The sequence below is a fragment of the Nycticebus coucang genome, chromosome 24 (genome assembly GCF_027406575.1).
Source record: "Nycticebus coucang isolate mNycCou1 chromosome 24, mNycCou1.pri, whole genome shotgun sequence".
In the NCBI taxonomy this organism is placed as follows: Eukaryota; Metazoa; Chordata; class Mammalia; order Primates; family Lorisidae; genus Nycticebus; species Nycticebus coucang.
In genome coordinates, this window is record NC_069803.1 from 29,826,201 (window position 1) to 29,845,376 (window position 19,176).

At 45.0% G+C, this 19,176-nt stretch overlaps 1 protein-coding gene and 1 long non-coding RNA gene across 2 annotated transcripts in view; both read right to left on the reverse strand.

The window, feature by feature from the left end:
- Window positions 1–6,966: 6,966 nt before the first annotated feature.
- The window catches only part of HGSNAT (heparan-alpha-glucosaminide N-acetyltransferase), a 28,782-nt gene continuing 16,572 nt past the window's right edge, over window positions 6,967–19,176 (reverse strand). The window contains exons 9-18 of the mRNA XM_053578624.1: window positions 18,279–18,309; window positions 16,763–16,923; window positions 15,585–15,700; window positions 14,766–14,887; window positions 14,243–14,369; window positions 12,790–12,876; window positions 9,444–9,521; window positions 8,753–8,823; window positions 8,539–8,651; window positions 6,967–7,804 (exon numbers count right to left, since the gene is read on the reverse strand). Of these exons, the coding sequence (XP_053434599.1) occupies window positions 7,623–7,804; window positions 8,539–8,651; window positions 8,753–8,823; window positions 9,444–9,521; window positions 12,790–12,876; window positions 14,243–14,369; window positions 14,766–14,887; window positions 15,585–15,700; window positions 16,763–16,923; window positions 18,279–18,309 (1,088 nt within the window). The 3' untranslated portion in view covers window positions 6,967–7,622. The remainder of the gene's footprint in view (window positions 7,805–8,538; window positions 8,652–8,752; window positions 8,824–9,443; window positions 9,522–12,789; window positions 12,877–14,242; window positions 14,370–14,765; window positions 14,888–15,584; window positions 15,701–16,762; window positions 16,924–18,278; window positions 18,310–19,176) is intronic.
- Window positions 8,880–9,437, reverse strand: LOC128576457 (uncharacterized). The gene is made up of 2 exons (XR_008377381.1): window positions 9,331–9,437; window positions 8,880–9,221 (listed from the first exon to the last, which is right to left on the reverse strand). It is a non-coding gene; the product is annotated as an uncharacterized LOC128576457 (long non-coding RNA).

The window sequence follows — 19,176 nt, forward strand, 5'->3', positions numbered from 1 at the left end:
TCTTGCAAATGCCTTTGATATTGCCCCAAATAATCCAATAAATCCTACTCACGTCCCTCTGAAAAACAAGAAAATTTGGGCTGAAGACTTCTGAAGTGTCCAATCTAGGACTGAACAGAGATAAGTGGTTTTGGCAGGAAGCTGTGCTGTGTAGATAAAGCTGTTGAAATCAGGAGAAACTCACTGAGGGCTCCTGACTCTACCCACATGCCAGGGAGAGCTCATGCAATCTACTTATAAATTGCATAAAACATAACACAACATTTATTAAACCAATAGATTTTCTGCAACACGTTTGATTCCCTCAACATCTGCAGGTATTGATTTCTTGAAAAATGTTCAATGTAATTTCTTGCATTATCCTACACTATTTCTAGATCAAAGCACAAACACTTATATGCCACATTAGTAATGAGTAGACATTTTCACAGAATACAGAATTATTTGCTAAATTGTGTTAAAGGTGTATTTTTAGAGTCTACCTCTTTACCCCAGTCCACTTTTCTGACCTGAAATCTAGTAGGCAATTTCTCCATGTGGATTCTGGGACTGATAATTACCTCAGTTTGGGAAACGCAAATGTTACAGAAGAAATACAGGCTCACTGAAGACTTCCCTACTTTTGCTGCACTACGAGTGTTTCATCCAACGAGAAACCTCACATGTGTCAGAGATATTGTTCTCTGAGTAAAGGATTTCTCATCACATTTCCTTTCATACCTACTTTCATATCATGTACTTGTTATATCTGGAGAGAGTACAATGCCCCTGTAAAGACTTTCTTCCCATATTTCCTGTCTTAGCAACTATGTATCACAGACTTTTCTGGCACATGCCAAGCCTGGTGCTTGCTAGAATACTGTTTCCCTTTATCTATAGAACAGTTGTTCTCCCAGGTGTTTTCTCCTGTTAGTAAACAATAAACTATGACAATCCCACCTTAATTACAGACCTAAGATTATCTCTCCTACATGTGCTTTAGTGTATCTGAAGGCAGAGCTGTTGTTGAATTCCTTACAATTAATACCATTGATAGTTTAAGGTTTCCTGTGTCATGTATAATCAGATCAATTGTGCATGGTTGTCAGACATATCAGTCCCCCCCATACCAATTCACCCACACCATGTGAGGAATAAGAATAAGAATTCTTCCATAGTGATCACAATATTTTTTCAACATGGAAGGCATCTGGTGTATTTAAATGTTTAAGGTACGGATCTATTCCCTTGAACAGTTCTTACCTCCATCATTGATAATGCCATGTTATCCAACACCAAAAGATTTTCTGAAGACATTCTTAATTTTCTCTTTCTGTGAATGGCCTCAGGTTGTCTTACGATTTGTATGTTGACTGAAGGATTTCTTCACATAATTGGAATTGATATGATTTATGTCCAGTGTGAATTCTCTGTGTAATCTAAGGCCAGAGTTTGAAGTGAGTTTATGTTGGTTTTCCAACATAAGTGACATTGATATGGATTCATGCCATGTTGAATTTGAATGTGGTTTCTAAGGCCAGATCTTTGTATAAATGTTCTCTGAGATAGATGACATGTCATGTAATGTCATTTCTGAAGACATTTATTGTCTTCTACAGTGAACTGGCTCATGTTGCCTGAGGTGATAACCCTAACTAAACACTTTCCCTCAGGCTTGGCACCTTTCCCACCAAGGCTGGCGGGTTCAAACCCAGCCCAAGCCAGCTAGACAACAATGACAACTGCAAGAAAAAGAATAGTCAGTAATTGTGGTGGGTGCTTGTAGTCCCAGCTACTTGGGAGGCTGAGGTAAGAGAATCACTTAAGCCCAAGAGTTGGAGGTTGCTGTGAGCTGTGATGCCATGGCAAGCTACCCAGAATGACAGCTTGAGACTCTGTATAAAACAAACAAAAAAACAAAAAAACACACTTTCCCTCATAGATGTTGCTCATATGGTTTCTCTCCAGTATGAGTTCTCTTCTGCTTTCTAAGGCCAGAGCTTCTACTAAGTAATGTCCAACCTTGATGTTATTCTCATGACTTCTGTCAGGGTACTTCATCGTATGTATACTAAACATTTTCCCATATAGATGGCATTCCTCAGATTTCTCTCCATTGTGAATTCACTTGTGTGATCTAAGGCCCATCTTTGACTGAAGCCGGTTCCATATATATCACAGTTACATGGTTTCTCTCCAGTGTGAATTTGAATATCGCTCATGAGATGTCAGCTTTGAATATATGTTTTTTCACAAAGGTGGCAATCACATGGCTTTTCTCCAGTGTGAATGTTCTAAGGCTAGGCCCTTGAGTAAAGAATTTCCACATAGATGGCATTCATATGGCTTCTATCCACCAAGAATTCTCTAGTGAAATCTGAGGCCAGAGCAGCCAGCCTCCACCAAGTGAAACTAGACTTGGAACAAAAGTGTCACCTCAACTGACCAGGAGAACACTGGCCCAGGTGCCCAGAATTGACATGCAGCCTCTACCCCAAAGACATCCTCTGAAACCACTCCAGGTCTCCACTGAGCTCTATCTCCCAGCACCCAGCCATGCACCAGGGCAGGGCCTTAGAATGACCTTCAGGAGACTAGACAGTGGGTGGTAGAGCTCCAGGCTCATGACAACTCCTTTTAGATTCCTTCCTGAGATTCTATGACATCCTGTCCAGGGCTCCCCCATTCTAGAGAAATCTGAGGGTCAGTATGGCCATGTCCTACTGAGTGTCCTCCCTGAGGTCCTTCAGATTTCCTCATCTGAGGAAAGTCACTTGGATTCAGACACCAATTGGAGGGAAGACTTGGCATCTACCTTCTGGCATGGGAGGGCACTGCTAGGCTAAGGAGGGGAACATGGAAGGGGTAGGTGTGTCTGGGGCATCACCATCCCGAGATGGTGAGCTTGTGTTCATGGTGAAATCACATATGTGGGGATAAATGTTTTTGTTGGAGTGGAGTTCCATCTTTATTGCCTTCTGATCTGGGACTATACAAGGCATAATTTCTCTTCTATTAATTCTGTTGTGGTTTAATTTCTATCCTAGGATATGATATATTTTGGAGTATGTTCCATGGGCTGATGAGAAAAATGTATATTCTTTACCTTTGGGAAGGTGTGTTCTGTTACGCCCATTTGTTGTAGGGTCCCATTTAACTTCTTTGTATCATTTCTGTTTAGTGGATCTGCCCAGTTCTGTAAGAGTTGTGTTAAAGTCACCAATTCTTATGGTGCTATGGAATATCATATTGCTGAGACCAATCTCCTGTTCCTCTTTCTCTCTCTTCTTTTCTACCTCTTTAATTACCTGGGTTAACTCAAGAGCTTTTTCTTATACCTCTGAGATTCCTCCTCCTCCCATGGTCTTATCTACCTTTGATACTTTTCCTTTGATCAGCACTACTATTCAAGATATTGCTGGAAGTTCTAGCCAATCCAGTCAGGCAAGAGAAGGATATAATGGGCATCCAATTGGGTGAAGAACATCCAAACTGTTGCTCTTTGCCAATGATATGATCTTATACTTAAAGAACCCAAAAGACTCAACCACAAGATGCCAGGAAGTAATCAGTAAATATAATAAATGTCTCAGGGTACAAAATCAATGTCGACAAATCAGTAGCCTTTGTATATGCCAACCACAGGATGAAAAGCTAATCAAAGGCATAATGCCCTTCACAGTAGCAAGGAAGATAATGAAATACCTAGGAATTTACCTAACAGAAGAGGTGAAGGGCCTCTACAAAGAGAATTATGAAACCCTGAGAGAAGAAATAGCAGAAGAGGGTGGTGCCTAAATCTCAGTGGGTAGGGTGTGGGCCACATACACTGAGGGTGGCAGGTTTGAGCCTGGACTGGGCCTGCTAAATAACAATGACAACTGCAATAAAAAAATAGCCGGGCATTGTGGCAGGTGCCTGTAGTTCCAGCTACTTGGGAGGCTGAGGCAAGAGAATCACTGAAGCCCAAGAGTTTGAGATTGCTGTGAGCTGACACCTTTGCACTGTACTGAGGGAGGGAGGGAGAGAGAAGGGGGTGTAGAGAGGGGGAGAGAGAGAAAAAGAGAGAAAGAGATAAATAAAGAAAGAAAGAGCAGAAGACATTAACAAAAGGAAGAGCTCATGGCTGGGAAGAATCAACATTGTTAATATGTCTAGGCTTCCCTGAGCAATCTACCAATTCAACGCATTCCCCATAAAAATACCAACAGCATATTTTGACAATTAGGAAAAACAGTTCTTCATTTGATATGAAACAAACAAACAAACAAAACCATATAGCCAAGGCAATTCTAAGTAATAAAAAACAAAGCTGGGGCTATGACATTACCAGACCTTAGGCTGTATTACAAGTCCTGTGTGAAACAGAAGAAAACCAGATGTAAAGAGTAATGTACATGTGCAAGTGTGTATGTGCATAGGCAGAAAGTCTGCTGTTTCCAGGCATTTTTATCTCCCCTCAACCTCACTGCCCAGGTTCTGGCCCTGTGAAATCCCTGCAGCTGAGCCGGTACTTTCACTCTCCGCCTCTCCAGGGAACAGAAACGGAAATAAAAACTGCGGTGTCCAGTGTAAGAACGATGGACTGTGAAAGATTGAGTATCCTTACTAGGATCGAGGAAACGATGCCATCGTTCCCTTCCCTAAGTAACAACAATCTAAATTAGTAAGTGAGCAGGTGTAGAGCCCAGCTTAGGAACATGCTCTCTTAGGAGATATCTAAGATTCGGTCGATTATAGCCAGGCAGCTTCAGTTAACCCCAGTCGCCCGCCTGATCTAACACGGACAAGCTGGGGGCGGAAACGGAGGAAGCCCTCGCTGTCGTCACTTCCGTTTCCTGCCCCTCCGTGTTTTCTGACCACGCAGCAGCCCCAGAGGCCATTGAAGCTTCTCTGTTTCCCCAAGCTGCTCCAGGTTTCCCATGAAAGCCGCTTTCAGTCCCTTCGCTGGATTCCTTGTCGTTTTATCTTTCAACAGGAGTGCAGCTGACACAGCAATCTAGGAGTAGAATGTTTGGCAAGAGGAACACAGACACAGTCAGCATGTGCTAACAATCTCTCCACTGATGAACTTCATGTCAAAACTCGGATAGACCCTTGAAGCTCTCCACCCCGGGACACCTCCTGTCTCTTCCACTTACAGACCCTTCCACTCTGAGTAATGCAGATCACCGGTGGACACACAGTGGCTATGGTCTCTTAAGTATGTCTCTCCAGAAACAAGTCTTAGAGTGCCGGAAGGAAGAATAGGTTTGACAGGTGACCTCAAAGTCGTCCTAGGTCTTCAGGTGTTCCCGAGGTTGGAGCCAATTGCAAGGCACCTACTCCTTGTCTGAGTGGGGCAGCAAACCCTGTCCCCTTATGAGGGAGGCTCAGCTCTTGCCAATAGTGACTCTGGGCACAGACTCATAAGTCTCCTGCTGGTCTCCTCCTGGCAAGGCACATGCTGGAGGACCAGGGCAACGTATGTAGGAGAGACACCAGAATAAAATCTGGTGGCTACACTCCTCCGGTGTATTAGGCCAAATTCCTCAACAAAACAGGATCACTAAACATACGTGGAGATAGAAATGGAAATAGATATTCAATATATGTTCAGGTGGAGCTTGAAGGAGATTGTGAGGGGTTGGCTTGCTCGATGCTAGAGGCACCAGACGTTCCAGGATCTGCTGGCAGCAGGCTGGGAGCCCATGAACCCTGTGAGCTTCTTGTCCAAACCCTAGGACAAGGAAACCCTGGGAGGTAATAGTGTAACTCCCAGTAGGAGGCTACAGCCTGCTGAGCTGTGCAGATGCCTGTGGGCAGGCAGAGTTGAACTTCCTCTCCCAAACAGATTAGATCCCCATTTCCTCTGCCTCTCCATTCTGGCTGTCAACAGGCCAGGTGATGCCCACATCAGCCAGGGCAAATCATCCTCACCCAGTGTTCTCATTCAAATGCACATCTTCTGGAGATGCCCCCACTGGCCCACTCAGGAATGTTTTCCCAAACATCTGGGTCACGATGACACAAATTAAGTAAACTTGATGCTCAGCAGAATGTTCCAAAGTCCTGGAAGGCCTTCCAATAGCCAACCCGCATACCAGGCACTGGCTCACCTCCCACTCTAACAGACAGAGACTTGGCTCCAGAGAAAGGCTCCCGACGCTCCTCAGTCAAAAGAGGTTCCTCAGCAAATCTTAGAGGAGTATGCAAATGTCTCCAGGCAGCTTCCTGCTGCTGTGATGTTCAGCATCTGCAGCAGCAATCTGGTTCCTTCAATAATCCAGAACACTAGACCGTTTGTCCAGTGGCAGAACCTCAGAGAACAGCCTGCCTGAGAGCAATCTTGGTAGGGAAAAGGGATCCTTCCACCAGCCCTCAGCTGTCCTCTTTGGGCTCTGCAATACTCCTCCCTTGATCAAGTCTCCATTCATTGAAATTTCATGAATGTGTTTGTAGGCCACACACATATGATAGAACCTCTATAGTTGGCCACCCCCCTCAGTTGACCTAAGTTTCTTACAGCACATGTGCACTGCCTGTACTCAGTGGAAGTGACCACCTGCCTTTGTCAAGCAGTTTGTTACCATCCCTTGGGCAACATAAGGAACTCCCGGAGCTTCTACTGTGCATACCTGCACGAGTGTAAGAGGCAGCAGGTTCAGAATGAGTGTACTGCGGCTCAGGGTCCAGTGTCTCCGTGTACCCTGAAGTCACATGAGAACATCTTGGCAGGTTTTCCATAATGTAATTATTTTTCTGAAATTTTCAGAAAAGTTGTCTATGTACCTTACTTCACCACATCCAGTAGTTATAATAGAACTAACATGTCACGTCCAGCCCTCTCCTTACACGTGAGCTGCCCCAGACAGGCCAAAGGACTTGCTCAGCACTTCTATTGCAGGGCTGGGCCCCGTGGAGGGCAGTGAGCTTTCCTCCCTCCACAGCTACATCCAGATGTGCAGACACGCAGACTGCTGGGTAGGAAAACAGAGAGACAACCAGACGGACAAGAGGGGCTGGGAATGAAATGTGTATTTTAACTTTTTCTTTCAAGTGAGGAAAAGGAGAAAATGGGTTGTGATAGACATATTTTGGACCCAACATTGTGAATCTGAAATGAAAATTACTTTGGCCTTCTTGAAGCATTAATCTACACTTAAAAAAACAGACTGTGTTATGACTCATCACACTCCATAACCTGAGCCTACCACAATCACAATGACGGCATGTTTTTGTCAGCGTGTGTACACACGGAAGGGCAGGTTGCAGGGAAACAAGATCAGTAAGATCAGAAACAAGATCAGTAAGGATCAGACCTTGGCCTGTTTTCTCCATCACAGAAGAAAAATGCCCATGTAATTCCTTCTTGGGAAGTTAAAGGTGATCTGCTTAGAATGAAGTTCAAATACATCATTTCCAGAGAAGACAGAGGAAAAAAGACAGTCTCATTTCAAACGCATGAATCACAAGCACACAGGCAGAGTTCTCACAAGGCACATTACAGTAAACAAATCTGAGGACATCGCCATCTTTCCTGATAATCTGGAAATAACATCTCATTCATTTTATGATTAATGATTCCCTTTAATAATAAAGGCTACATTATTACTTCCCCCCCGGCCACCAGAGTCTTCCAGGAACACATGTTAGCAGGACTATCAGATTTTCCAAAAAATCTTCTTTCTGTAGAGAACGTAGGCGATGAGCACCCACACGGCAGTGGCAACTATGTTCTGAATTAAGTGCTCCTTGTGCGACTGGCTGTCCTCCAGCTTCCACTGAAAGGGGAAGTAGTCCTGGAACACCTCGTGGCCCACGTACACCAGGATGGAATTCATTCCTTCAGGAGAGACACGGAAGCAATGTTTTTCTGCTCACCTAAGTAATTCTTAAAAGTAGTTCAGCGAAAAAAACGAGCATGCACTTCTAAATTATCAGCCTACTGCCAAAAATAAGTGATGCATACTTTAGATAATTAATTATAAACTACATTAAAAATTATGAGAAAATGTTCGCTTTATAACAATGTAATTCTTGAATACTAAATTTAAAAGGAAAACTAAAATTAATTTATATTTTCTAGACAGAAAGTGTGAGGTCCAAGGACTACAACTGTTACTAGAATCAAAGGGCTGAAACGAGTCACTGAAATCATTTGCTTTCTCGCAGTCCTCAGGCCGAGTGCACCCCTCGTATCACCTCTTCACTTGTTTCCTAATGCACGATATTCAAGGTAGTGCCTTTACGTGAAGAAGGTCAGCACAGTCCCATCAGTAAGCAGGAGAAGCTGATGCTACCCCGAATCATTCCTGACACTTCCCAATCCAGTATTTCCTGGAGACAAGTGAGGCTCATAACCCATCACACAACTCTACTACCTAAGTGGGTAAAAACGGGGTGGTCTGCTCAGGACAGGCCAGTGACATGCATTGTGACCCAGGGCAGCACGGCCCCTGCTGCTTCCTCCAGAAGCTTGTTTCTTGGAATTTGCTGCCAGGGCACTGGCCCAAGGTCCAGCGCCGAGAACTTTCAGGAGGTCTCTGGCCAGTCTGTTTGGGGCTAGAGGCAACTCACCCGGATAAAAGAACGGGGCTCCTGTCCACAGCCCCCTCACATCCACCACCGGGTATAGGACAAGCAGGATGAAGAAGGCAAAACAGCTGAGTGTGGTGATGTAGGAAATGGACCTGGAGGGGTGGCAGGAAGAGTCTCAGTGCCCACGGGGAACACACTGGATTTCAACATGACAACTGTCAGCATTAAAATGGCGTTTTTTCTCTATACCTACCAGAGATTTTTGTTCACTGGAATAAAGCCTTCGTTTTCGGAAACTTTAGTCAAAGCAACAGAAATAAGCCCCTACAATGGGGGGAAGAAGGTTAAGGTTTTATATTATTATCTCACAAAACAATGTGTTTCAAGACCAAAATACATTCGTTATTTAATTGCTTATAAAGGGCTAAAAAGTGTGCCTTATATTTAACTGGAAACATATTTTTTAAATGTACAACTGAAAGTCCCTTTAAAGTGACTTTTCAACATTCTTCTGAGTTGAAGAAAATAAATTGACACATTACAAGGAATCCTGAGAGAAAATATGATAGCAAGGTTGGGGGTAAAATGAACAGTCAGTCGACCTCCCAATTCTTTTTTCACTTGTAAATCCGGAGCTTGATGTTTGGAAACCTGCTGCTCCTGACCCAGGCCTTCTGATGTGCTCCCACGCCTCCTGCTTCTCTTCAGACATTCCTGGCTGGCTGTGTGATGAAAAACCCTGCCTTAACTCATACATTTTCCAAAGAAAATAAACCTGTGCATTCAGGTGTAAGGTCTGTTCCTCCCTGTCATTCGAATGAAGAATGTCACCTGATGCAGTGTGATGACAACTGCTATGCCCGTGCTGCTACACACCGTATGTCATTGTAAACACACACACACGTGATGAGAAGGAATTGTAGTGAGGAACGTTGCTTGCTTACTAGAACGCAACACCAGGCAGCAAATCTGATCAGGATGTCTTTGGTCTGGTCCTTGTAATATAATAGTATTTTTCCAGCCTGGAAAAGAAAACACAACACATGAAGAGAATCAGCCAAAAGATTTTAGTTCATGTTCACCCACTGTCTTCATCATCCCACAGACAGAGCATCTGCAGGGGACGAAGGACACTGGGAGGAGGAATGAAACATCACGACTCGTGACTGGTGAAGGAAGACAGAGGAACACGGGGCCAGGGATGAAGCACCGGCCCAGGGAGGGAGAGGAGGTGCCACTGAGCTGAGGTGCCGGCAAGAGAGGGCTGAGGAAAAGCGCTCTGATCAGAATGGAGTGGTGTTCACAGACTCTTGCTGAAAAGAACAGGGGAGCAGAGCAGCCTCTCCAAGGTGGCCTGAAAGGGGGTAGTGCTGGGAAGGCAAAAGAAAGAAAGCCTGTCAGCCAGGCTCTCTGAGGCTCACATCCAGGCAGGCAGGGGCTTTCTTGCAAGGAGAATGCCCTCAAAGTTTGACAAGGGCCAGCTCAGACTAGCCTGTGAGGTGCCCAGTCTGACAGCACAATGGAGGAGGAGCTGGGACAGGGTGGAATCAGAGGCAGGGAAACATTTTAAAAACTGTAAAATAAGGATCTTGCATAATATTTTTCTGATATTAGGAACTAATTTCTGATGATCTCAAAAGATACGAAACTTTTGATAATAGTTTTAATAACAGCTAATATTTATGAATGTTTTCTATGGGCCAATTCTTGGAACTTCACACAAACTCAATTATTTCATCCTCACAACCCCTTTATGAGGCAGAGCACCAAGGACCAGCAACTCGCCCTGGGGTGCCCAGCCGGCAAGGGCAGCGCTGGATGCAAACCCAGGGAGGGCAGTGCCAGGTCTGCACCCGGGCTCCACACTGCTCGGCCTGCTCCAGTGGGCACAGATTCAGCCACACAGGCAGGGATTAAGTGAGCACAATGGCACAGTGTGCACCACACAGTGCAGCAGAGAGAGGGGCAATGATTTTTTTTTTTTTTTTTGAGAGAGTATCACTTTATCACCCTCAGTAGAGTACAGTGGTGTCATACCTCACAGCAACCTCCAACTCTTGGGCTCAAGTGATCTTCTTGCCCCAAGTTTTTCATTTTTAGTAGAGACAGGGTCTCGCTCTTGCTCAGGCTGCTCTCAAAGTTGTGAGCTCAAGCGATCTGCCTGCTCGGCCTCCCAGAGTGCTGGGATTACAGGTGTGAGCCACCACACCCAGCTGCGGGGCAGTATTTCAAGGATAAAATTACTCAGTCATCAAAAAGCACAGCTGACCCTACAACATGGGTGTGGATTTCCTGCTACCTCCGTCACCCACGACAGTAAGACCAGCCCCTCCTGCTTGGCCCAATCACTGTGGACATGATGGGGGGACCTTTGTGATGATCCCCGTCCACTGAGAGAACAGTAAATATTGCTCTTGTGATTTTGTAATCACATTTTCTCTGTTTCTGTTTTTACACTCAAACTTACTTGAGTGTAAGAATACAGTAAAAAAATATAAAACATATAAAATATGGAACAGGTTATTCATGTTATCAGTGAGGCATCTGGTAGGCTATTAGTAAAGTTCTAGGGGAATCAAAAGTTATACATGTATTTTCAACCACATGAGGGGTCGGCACCACTAACACCCACACTGTTTGTTTTTGTTTTTTTTTTTTGTAGAGACAGAATCTCACTTTATGGCCCTGGGTAGAGTGCCGTGGCCTCACACAGCTCACAGCAACCTCCAACTTCTGGGCTGAAGCGATTCTCTTGCCTCAGCCTCCCGAGTAGCTGGGACTACAGGCGCCCACCACAACGCCCGGCTATTTTTTGGTTGCAGTTTGGCCGGGCCGGGTTTGAACCCGCCACCCTCGGTATATGGGGCCCACGCCTTACCGACTGAGCCACAGGCGCCGTCCAACACCCACACTGTTGAAGAGTCGACTATATACAGGCAGTCTCTGGGTTATGACCAAGACAGGTTTAGTGGGTTTGTTCTTAAGCTAAATGTGTATGTAAGTTGGAAAAGGCACATTTAGCTATTGCCTGTAATAGCCTCTGTTCGTAAGTCAGACGTTTGGAACTCAGGGGCAGCCCGAACTCAGGGGCAGCCTATGTGCTTTAGACCCGCACCATCCCACGGGGGAGAAGGCAGCCACAGGTAACAATTTATTGGGTACAATTCAAACGCAGCTGCTCAGACCCACTCATCACACTTAGTGCTCAGGCCGCCCCACTGGATAGCACAGATGAGGTTTTCATCATCACAGAAAGTTGTAGCAGCGCTGCTTTACAAGCTTTCCCCCTGCAGGATGGCTCCCTTCAAACAACAGTTTCAAACACCAATGCGGAGAACTTCGGGAAGAAAAAACTGCTCAGAATTTTAACAAACTCATAGGTGAGATAAACCAAGAATAACTTACGTTGACTATGGCATAAAATTTGTATACCCTGAAGCCACGTGAAGTGTTGATAAAGGTTGAAAGTCTGTGTCCCTCCACAATTCCTATGTTGAAACCTACTCACAGGGGGATAGTATTAGAAGGTGGGGCCTGGTGGCACCTGTGGCTCAAAGGAGTAGGGCGCTGGCCCCATATGCTGGAGGTGGCAGGTTCAAACCCAGCCCGGCCAAAACTGCAAAAAAATAGAAATAAAATAAGTTGTGCTTTAAAAAAAAATTAATTAATTAATTAATTAAAAAGAAAAAAAAAGAAGGTGGGGCCTTCCATCATAAAGGTTCCACCCTCAAGAAAGGCCTGGGGGCAGCGAGTTCAGACTCTCTGCCATCCCCCTCTCCCACAGGAGGACTCGGCTTTGTTCCCACTGAAGGATACACCATTCACACGCTAACTTGGGGCGGTGACTGGACCCTCACCTAACGAACTGCCAGCTCCTTTATCTTGGACTTCCCAGCCTCGAGAACTATGAGAAGTAAATTTCTGCTCTTTAAAAATCACAACAGCACAGACTAAGACAGGTGCACACAAGAGAAACCTGGCTTCCCAGTGTTACCGACACCCTCTCTGCTCACGCTGCCCAGGGAACCTTTTATAGAGAAACGGCCACACTAAGGTGAGTCATAGAAGTAACATTTTGAAACTGTAAGAATTACACCTAACTATTTAAACATGACGAATTTCAGCAACTTCTAGTTTTATAAAATCTGTTGAACAAAATAGAATCTATGAGATCTGTAACACAGAAGATGTTTCCAAGTATGTTATTTTAATGAAATGGTCTTTGAATTAGTGATGAGTCCATAATCATAAACTGTCAGAAAAAAGTATTCTAATGGTATGAACAAATACCTGAACTCCTAAAAAGGCCATCACAATGGAGTTGATGGTTCCCAGAATTCCTTCGGGATCATAGGCCACTTCTGTGTGATAAAGCACCTTAACGAAACAGAGTAAGAGGGTCACTCACCCACTGACCACAAAAATGCATACAACTCTTAAACCAGATGCAAACTTGAGTACTCAATGTTTTTTGGCTTTGGGTCAGAAATTTATTATAGGCAGAATACTTCTGGCCAAGAAAATGTGTGGCTGTGACACTCAGAAGGGAATGCAGAGCCCCAGACACAAGCCTGGTCCAGCTGGCAGGGCAAAGAGAGCCAGGCCCCAGGCCTTGGTGGTGCGTCCCTGGCAAGTTTCGCATAAAATGCTAACACCCTCCTAATTTTCAGACTGAGTCTTTCTAATCCTATTGTTAACATCAACAGCTTCCCATCTTTTTTTAAGGCAACTAACGTTAAAAAATGTATGTGTGTCTTGTAGAAATTTAGGAAACACACCGTATGGCAGATGCTACCATGCACCACCCGGACCCTCCCAAACCCTCAGGACAGAAGCATTCACTCCTCCAGCTCTAGAAGTATTAATGGCTGAAAGCTCTCAGCCAAGTCCCTCTTCTGGACTGTCCCCAAGTGCAGAGAACTTCTCTTCCAGGGGTCACCCCCTTTCTGGGGGCACTCTGCATCCAACCAGGGGTAGAAAGGGCCCAATACCTGACCTCATTCACATCTGCTCTGAAGGCCATCCCCGCTCCCCCAGAGACTGCAGTCCAACACCTCTCTCTGCACACTTCTGCTGCCCTCATTCCACCCTGGCCCCTGACCCAACAAGGACTCCCTCTTAGCCTTGCTTCAAATGCATGTCTCAGCGTGTGCTGCCTGGAAATCGGACCCGAGACACACAGAGAAGCGCTGCGCTATTCACTGTACATTGCGTTCTCACTCACACGGAGAAGAGCTGCGCTATTCACTGTACACTGCGTTCTCACTTTTTTTTTTTGAGACAGAGTCTCTACTGCCCAGGCTGGAGTGCAGTGGCAGGATCACAGCTCACTGCAGCCTTCAAAGTTTTAGGGTCAGGAGATCCTCCCACCTCAGCCTCCCGAGTAGCTGGGCCAGGTACATCCACCACACTTGGTTAATTTATTAACTTTTTCCTGAGAGGCTGGATCTTGCTATCTTCCCCAGGTCAGTCCCAAATTCCTGGCCTCAAGCAAACCTCTTACCTCAACGTCCCAAAGGGCTGGGGTTAAGGTATGAGCCGCTTGCCTGGCCCATTCTAACTTTAAAATCCAAAACAATGATTATATATTGCCACAAAATAAACTTTAAAGTCATTACTTTAGCTGACTTTTCAAATAAAATTAGTCCTCATATTTTCTTTTCATGCTGACCAGCTCTTTCTACATTCCTTCACTTCAGAGACCCGAAAGTTCTAGTTCCAAGTATAAACCAGTCCCACTCACAGCAGACGAAGGGTGTTGGTAAAGGTGATTCTCTCCCAGAAGCAGGTGGTCAATGTAGCCAGCAGCTCCTCCAGTGCAATTTGGATACTTCCCCAAATCCCCAATGCCACCAGGGCCAAGGTAACCCCTAGGAGAGTAGAAACCACACTTGAATGTAAGACTCTGGAAGGGATAATGGTGTATGTTGGCTACTTACGCAGCGCAATTCAAAGCACCTCAAACATCCACCAACCTAAAACACCCCGTTGCTCCAGGCACCTTCACCAATGCTCTCTGATCTGACTGCCCCCATCACTGAGGAGGTGGGAGCCCCAAGTTCTACTCAAACTAACCCTCCAACAAACCCACAGGGACCTTTCTCTGGACATGCCCCAAACTGCTCCCAATAGAAAGTATGCCTCAAAGGGGAAGAAAGTGAAATGAAAATTCCTCTGACTTAGTCTTTTGAAAGCTGTAAGCCCAGAACCTGTGACTTGGCAGGAAATGACCTTTAAAAAGGGATTACATACAAGGGTTCACTTACGTAGGGCACCCTGGAACCGGTAAGAAGAAGGTCAGACCGAGCCAGGTGCTTTCCAACATCAGAATAAGGAGCCACTGGGGCCAGCTGGAGGTGATATCTCGAAGAGAAAAGCATCCTCTCTCCTGAGTATAGGCACAAAAATACAACGTATGAGCTAAATGCAAACAGAATGGGACTAATGTACAACATGTGCAGTTGGGAGATTCCCAGTGATTGTTTTCTGGCTTTTATGGTAGTGACACAAAAATTTAATTAATATACATTGTGATGGGCCAGCCATGGTGGTTCACACCTGTGATCCTAACACTCCAGGAGGCTGAGGTGGGAAGATCGCCGGAGCTCAGGAGTTTAAGACCAGCCTGAGCAAGAGCAAGGCTCTGTCTTTATTAAAAATCTCATGACCTGTTTATTTATTTTTTTGAGACAGTTTCATTATGTCGCCCTCGATAGAGTGCCATGAAATCACAGCTCACAGCAACCTCAAATTCTTGGGCTTAAGCCAATCTCTTGCCTCAGCCTCCCGAGTAGCTGGGACTCCAGGCGCCTGCCACAATGCCCAGCTATCTTTTGTTGCAGTTGTCATTGTTGTTTAGCTGGCCCAGGCCGTGTTCAAACACACCGGCCTGGATGTATGTGGCTGGCGCCGTAACCACTGTACTATAGGCGATGAGCCACATGACATGTTTTTTATTGTAATAAAAAAAGTTCATAAAGAGATTAAATAAAAATAACTAAACACGGTGGGGGGGAAAGAACTGAAAAAAATTCTAAAAACTAAGTGATTATTCCCCCTCTGCTTTTAGAAACCTGGCTTCTCACCAGAGCACAGTTCTCAGGCACAGGTTTCGCGCAGAGCAGCTCCAGCACGGCGACCACAAAGTAGGTCACTCCCAGCCGCTGCAGCACACCGGGGATCCGCAGCTCATCCCAAGACACTGCAAAGGTGCAAGCGAGATAAAGTGCCGGCCATCAGGTCCCATCTCAGCCTAAGACAGTGTTATCTTTTCTCCTAAGGGGAAAGATGGACCTATATTACATCTAAGTAAGTCTCTTTGAGCTCTTAAACTCGAGTTCCAAAAACAAGCCAGTCCCATTTAATAGAAGACAGTCAGGGACCTGGCTCAAACCCAAACCAGGAAGGCTGCCAGTTGGGAGACAGTGTAGAGGTAAAACAAGGACTACCTGCGACCCTGCAGTTCCATTTCTAGGCCCCTTCTCCTTAGAAACACAAGTTCAGCTGCCACGTCCACCAGGAACTAGCAGACCTAACACAAGCCACTGACCTGACACAAGGCTACATCCGGCTACGTGACGGTCCAAGAACACAGCCCAATAACAAACCTGGTGACAAATCCCACGGGAAGCAATGGCTCACTTTTCAGAGATCGATCAAGTCTACTTTTATGTGAAACCCCATGTAGAAGTAAACTCTAGTTCTTTCAGTATCTACAGTCTTTCAATAAAAGTGCTGACTGCTGAGGGCTCCACGTGGCTCCTGTGTCCTCGCGCTAATGATAGTGTAAGCCCCTTAAGGATGGTGACTCCTGCCCTCCCAGGGCTGATATCCTTCCCTAAGTGTTCCCATCTCACTGGACAAAGATGTCATTTCTCCCCAGCAACCCAGGGGCCACACAAGCGCTGACAAGGTAAAAGGGCAGAGGGCAGAGGGCAGAGCGTGAGGAGACGGTGCCCTGCTAGTCCCTTCCCTGCTCCTCACTGCACTTAAATAATCCAGAAAAAAATCCTTCAATCTCTCTCGGCCTTGGAATTTTCCTTTGTACAATAAAAGCATTTGAATAGTTTTAGAGCCTCTTCCCAGGTCTAAAATTCAAAGATATTATAACACCCAAAGTCATACAAACTTTATATATACTTTTCTAAGAACTGTCCCATCTGTAGGTACCTGAGATGGAGGGATGACATTTCTTTCCAATGACATACAACATGTAGTTTCCCTATTTCAACCAGAATATATACTCAGAGAGGGGGATTCTTACATGGACCAAGGCAATAATTGGGGTTCACAATGATAATTCCTATGCAGATTAACAGGAAACTCCTCCAGGCAATTTTCCCCAGCAGTCTGCATTCTGAACATCCCCGTTGCAGTACGGATGTCATTGACAGAAAAATTGAAGATCCCATAATAAATACAAACCTAAGAAAAAGAAACTCAGCTGTTACTAAGTGGCCATTTCCCATTTTTTGTCTATGCAATATTAATGTTATAAAATATGTGACATAAGAGAAGCAACACATGATCTGTGTAAAGAGCCAATGACTGAAGTAACAGGAGCTCACAGTCTAGGAAGGAACGAGAACAGCCCTGCTGAGCCGAGGGGCTCTGTCAAAGCACATGTGCAATTCCTGTCCTGGGAGAGCACGCTTTAATCGTAACCAACATTCCAAGGACAACCCTCCCATTTAGGTATCAGAGAGAAATGGGAGTGAAAATGGTACAACCACGTCACCAGATAACTAGGCATCCACCAGCATGCCTAGCAAGTCCTTGACAAATAAATAGAACCTTCTAATCATTTCTAAATTCACTGCTGCTCCTGAAAGAAAAATGAAAGCTTAGTTTTTGCTCTCCATTTGGTCTGAGTCACATATTTTTTCCTTTTTTTTTAATAACCAGGTTAAATTGTACCTTGAAAAGAAAGTCAGAGTACTAATTGTTCTGTTTGGCTCGGGGTTACAGAGATGAGAGTTTCTCTCGCTGCTTCCCTGGGTGTCCCTGGCTCCCTTTTTCAGGGTCATCCTAGTCAGACAGAAACCTCTTCTAACAAGAACTTTCCCTGTATGGAATCTCACAGATTATACATATATAAATCATTACCGGATCTTCAGGCATATAAAGCTTCTCCCATCCCAAATCCATCTCAAAATAAACAAATCAATCAAAGAGACTTCCTCCAACACCTGAGTCTCTACTAGTGCTAAATCACTAGAGACTGAAGACTCCAAGTCTGCCTGGTTCTACCTCCTGTGAAGCAAAGTCACTCACAGCATCTGAGAGCAAAGACGCAAACTCCACAGCAAGAGGACGAGGAGAACCACAGGCAGCGCCCGGTTACTTAACTATTATTTTACATTTTAATTTAATACGACCATCACCCTGCTACATACGTATTTTTCAGCACTCACTGATATCAATATGGTGTGTTCCTTTTAGGAAACAGAATTTTATAATTATTTTCAGAATCAATGGAACTTAACTACATTATTCAGAATTTGATTTCCTTCTGTAAGATTTCAGGATCTAGCATATTGTATCTACACTAACAAAATGTTTCCTACAAAATCCCTCATCTTTTACATACACATGTGTAAGCACTATGGCAGATGTAAGAAGTATCCAGTAACACAACTCTTGGAAGGACTTTATAATAGCAGAACACAGCCTAGGTCCAGAATGTAAGGCTGATCTCACAGAGAGGCTCCATCATTATCTTAAAAACAAAAAGCTGGAGGTGACCCGTGGAAGAAATGATTGTATGAGTGTCGACTCACCATGGGAATACAAGGTCCGCCACCGTCAGTCCTGGAGAGTAACACAAGAACAAGTGGTAAAAAAAAGGACTTGAGAATATCAGTATTTCCTAAATCTGGAAAGGACTTCATCACACACTGATACAGAAAGTAAACACATGCAAGCCGGGCACGGTGGCTCAGGCCTGTGATCCCAGCACTCTGGGAGGCCAAGGTGGGCCTGTCCTCAAAACTTAAAAGATCAGCCTGAGCAAGCGTGAGACCCCGTCTCTAAAAACAGCCAGACATTGTGGTAGGCATCTGTAGTCCCAGCTACTCAGGAGCCTGAGACAAGAGAATCGCTTGAGCCCGATAGTTTGAGGTTGCTGTGAGCTGTGATGCCACGGCACTCTACTGAGGGTGACAAAGTGAGACTCTGTCTCAAAAAAAAAAAAAAAAAAAAAGTAACACATGCAAATGCTCCCTCAAGGCTCTGCGACTTTTCACTGGGCCTGGCTAGGGCACTTCCTATGAATGTAACTAGACATGGGAGAGCCAAACTAGAAGTGTGCAGACAAGTTGTATTTAAGCAGTGCTATTCACAGTCCATTCTCAAACCAACTACATGCCAGATTCACAGTGATTATTCAGCACCACTCAGGCCAATCCCAGTTAAATCCCACCCCAAGGACCACAATAAGTCTTAGAAGAAAGAACCCCCAAGAACATGATGGCTGTCATAAAAGGTATATCTGGAACATGACAATGACCATCTGCAACCAGTGCAAAGTCTCATAGTCCACAGGAGAAACCTTCAGAGTCTCTGTGTGCCTAGAGCCCTTACGGGTTCACAGCACACAAGGGTGAACAAAGCTAACAGCCTCCCGGAGTAACAGAAAGGTCATTCTGTGGGGCAGGGGCTCAGCAACTGAAGCCTGAG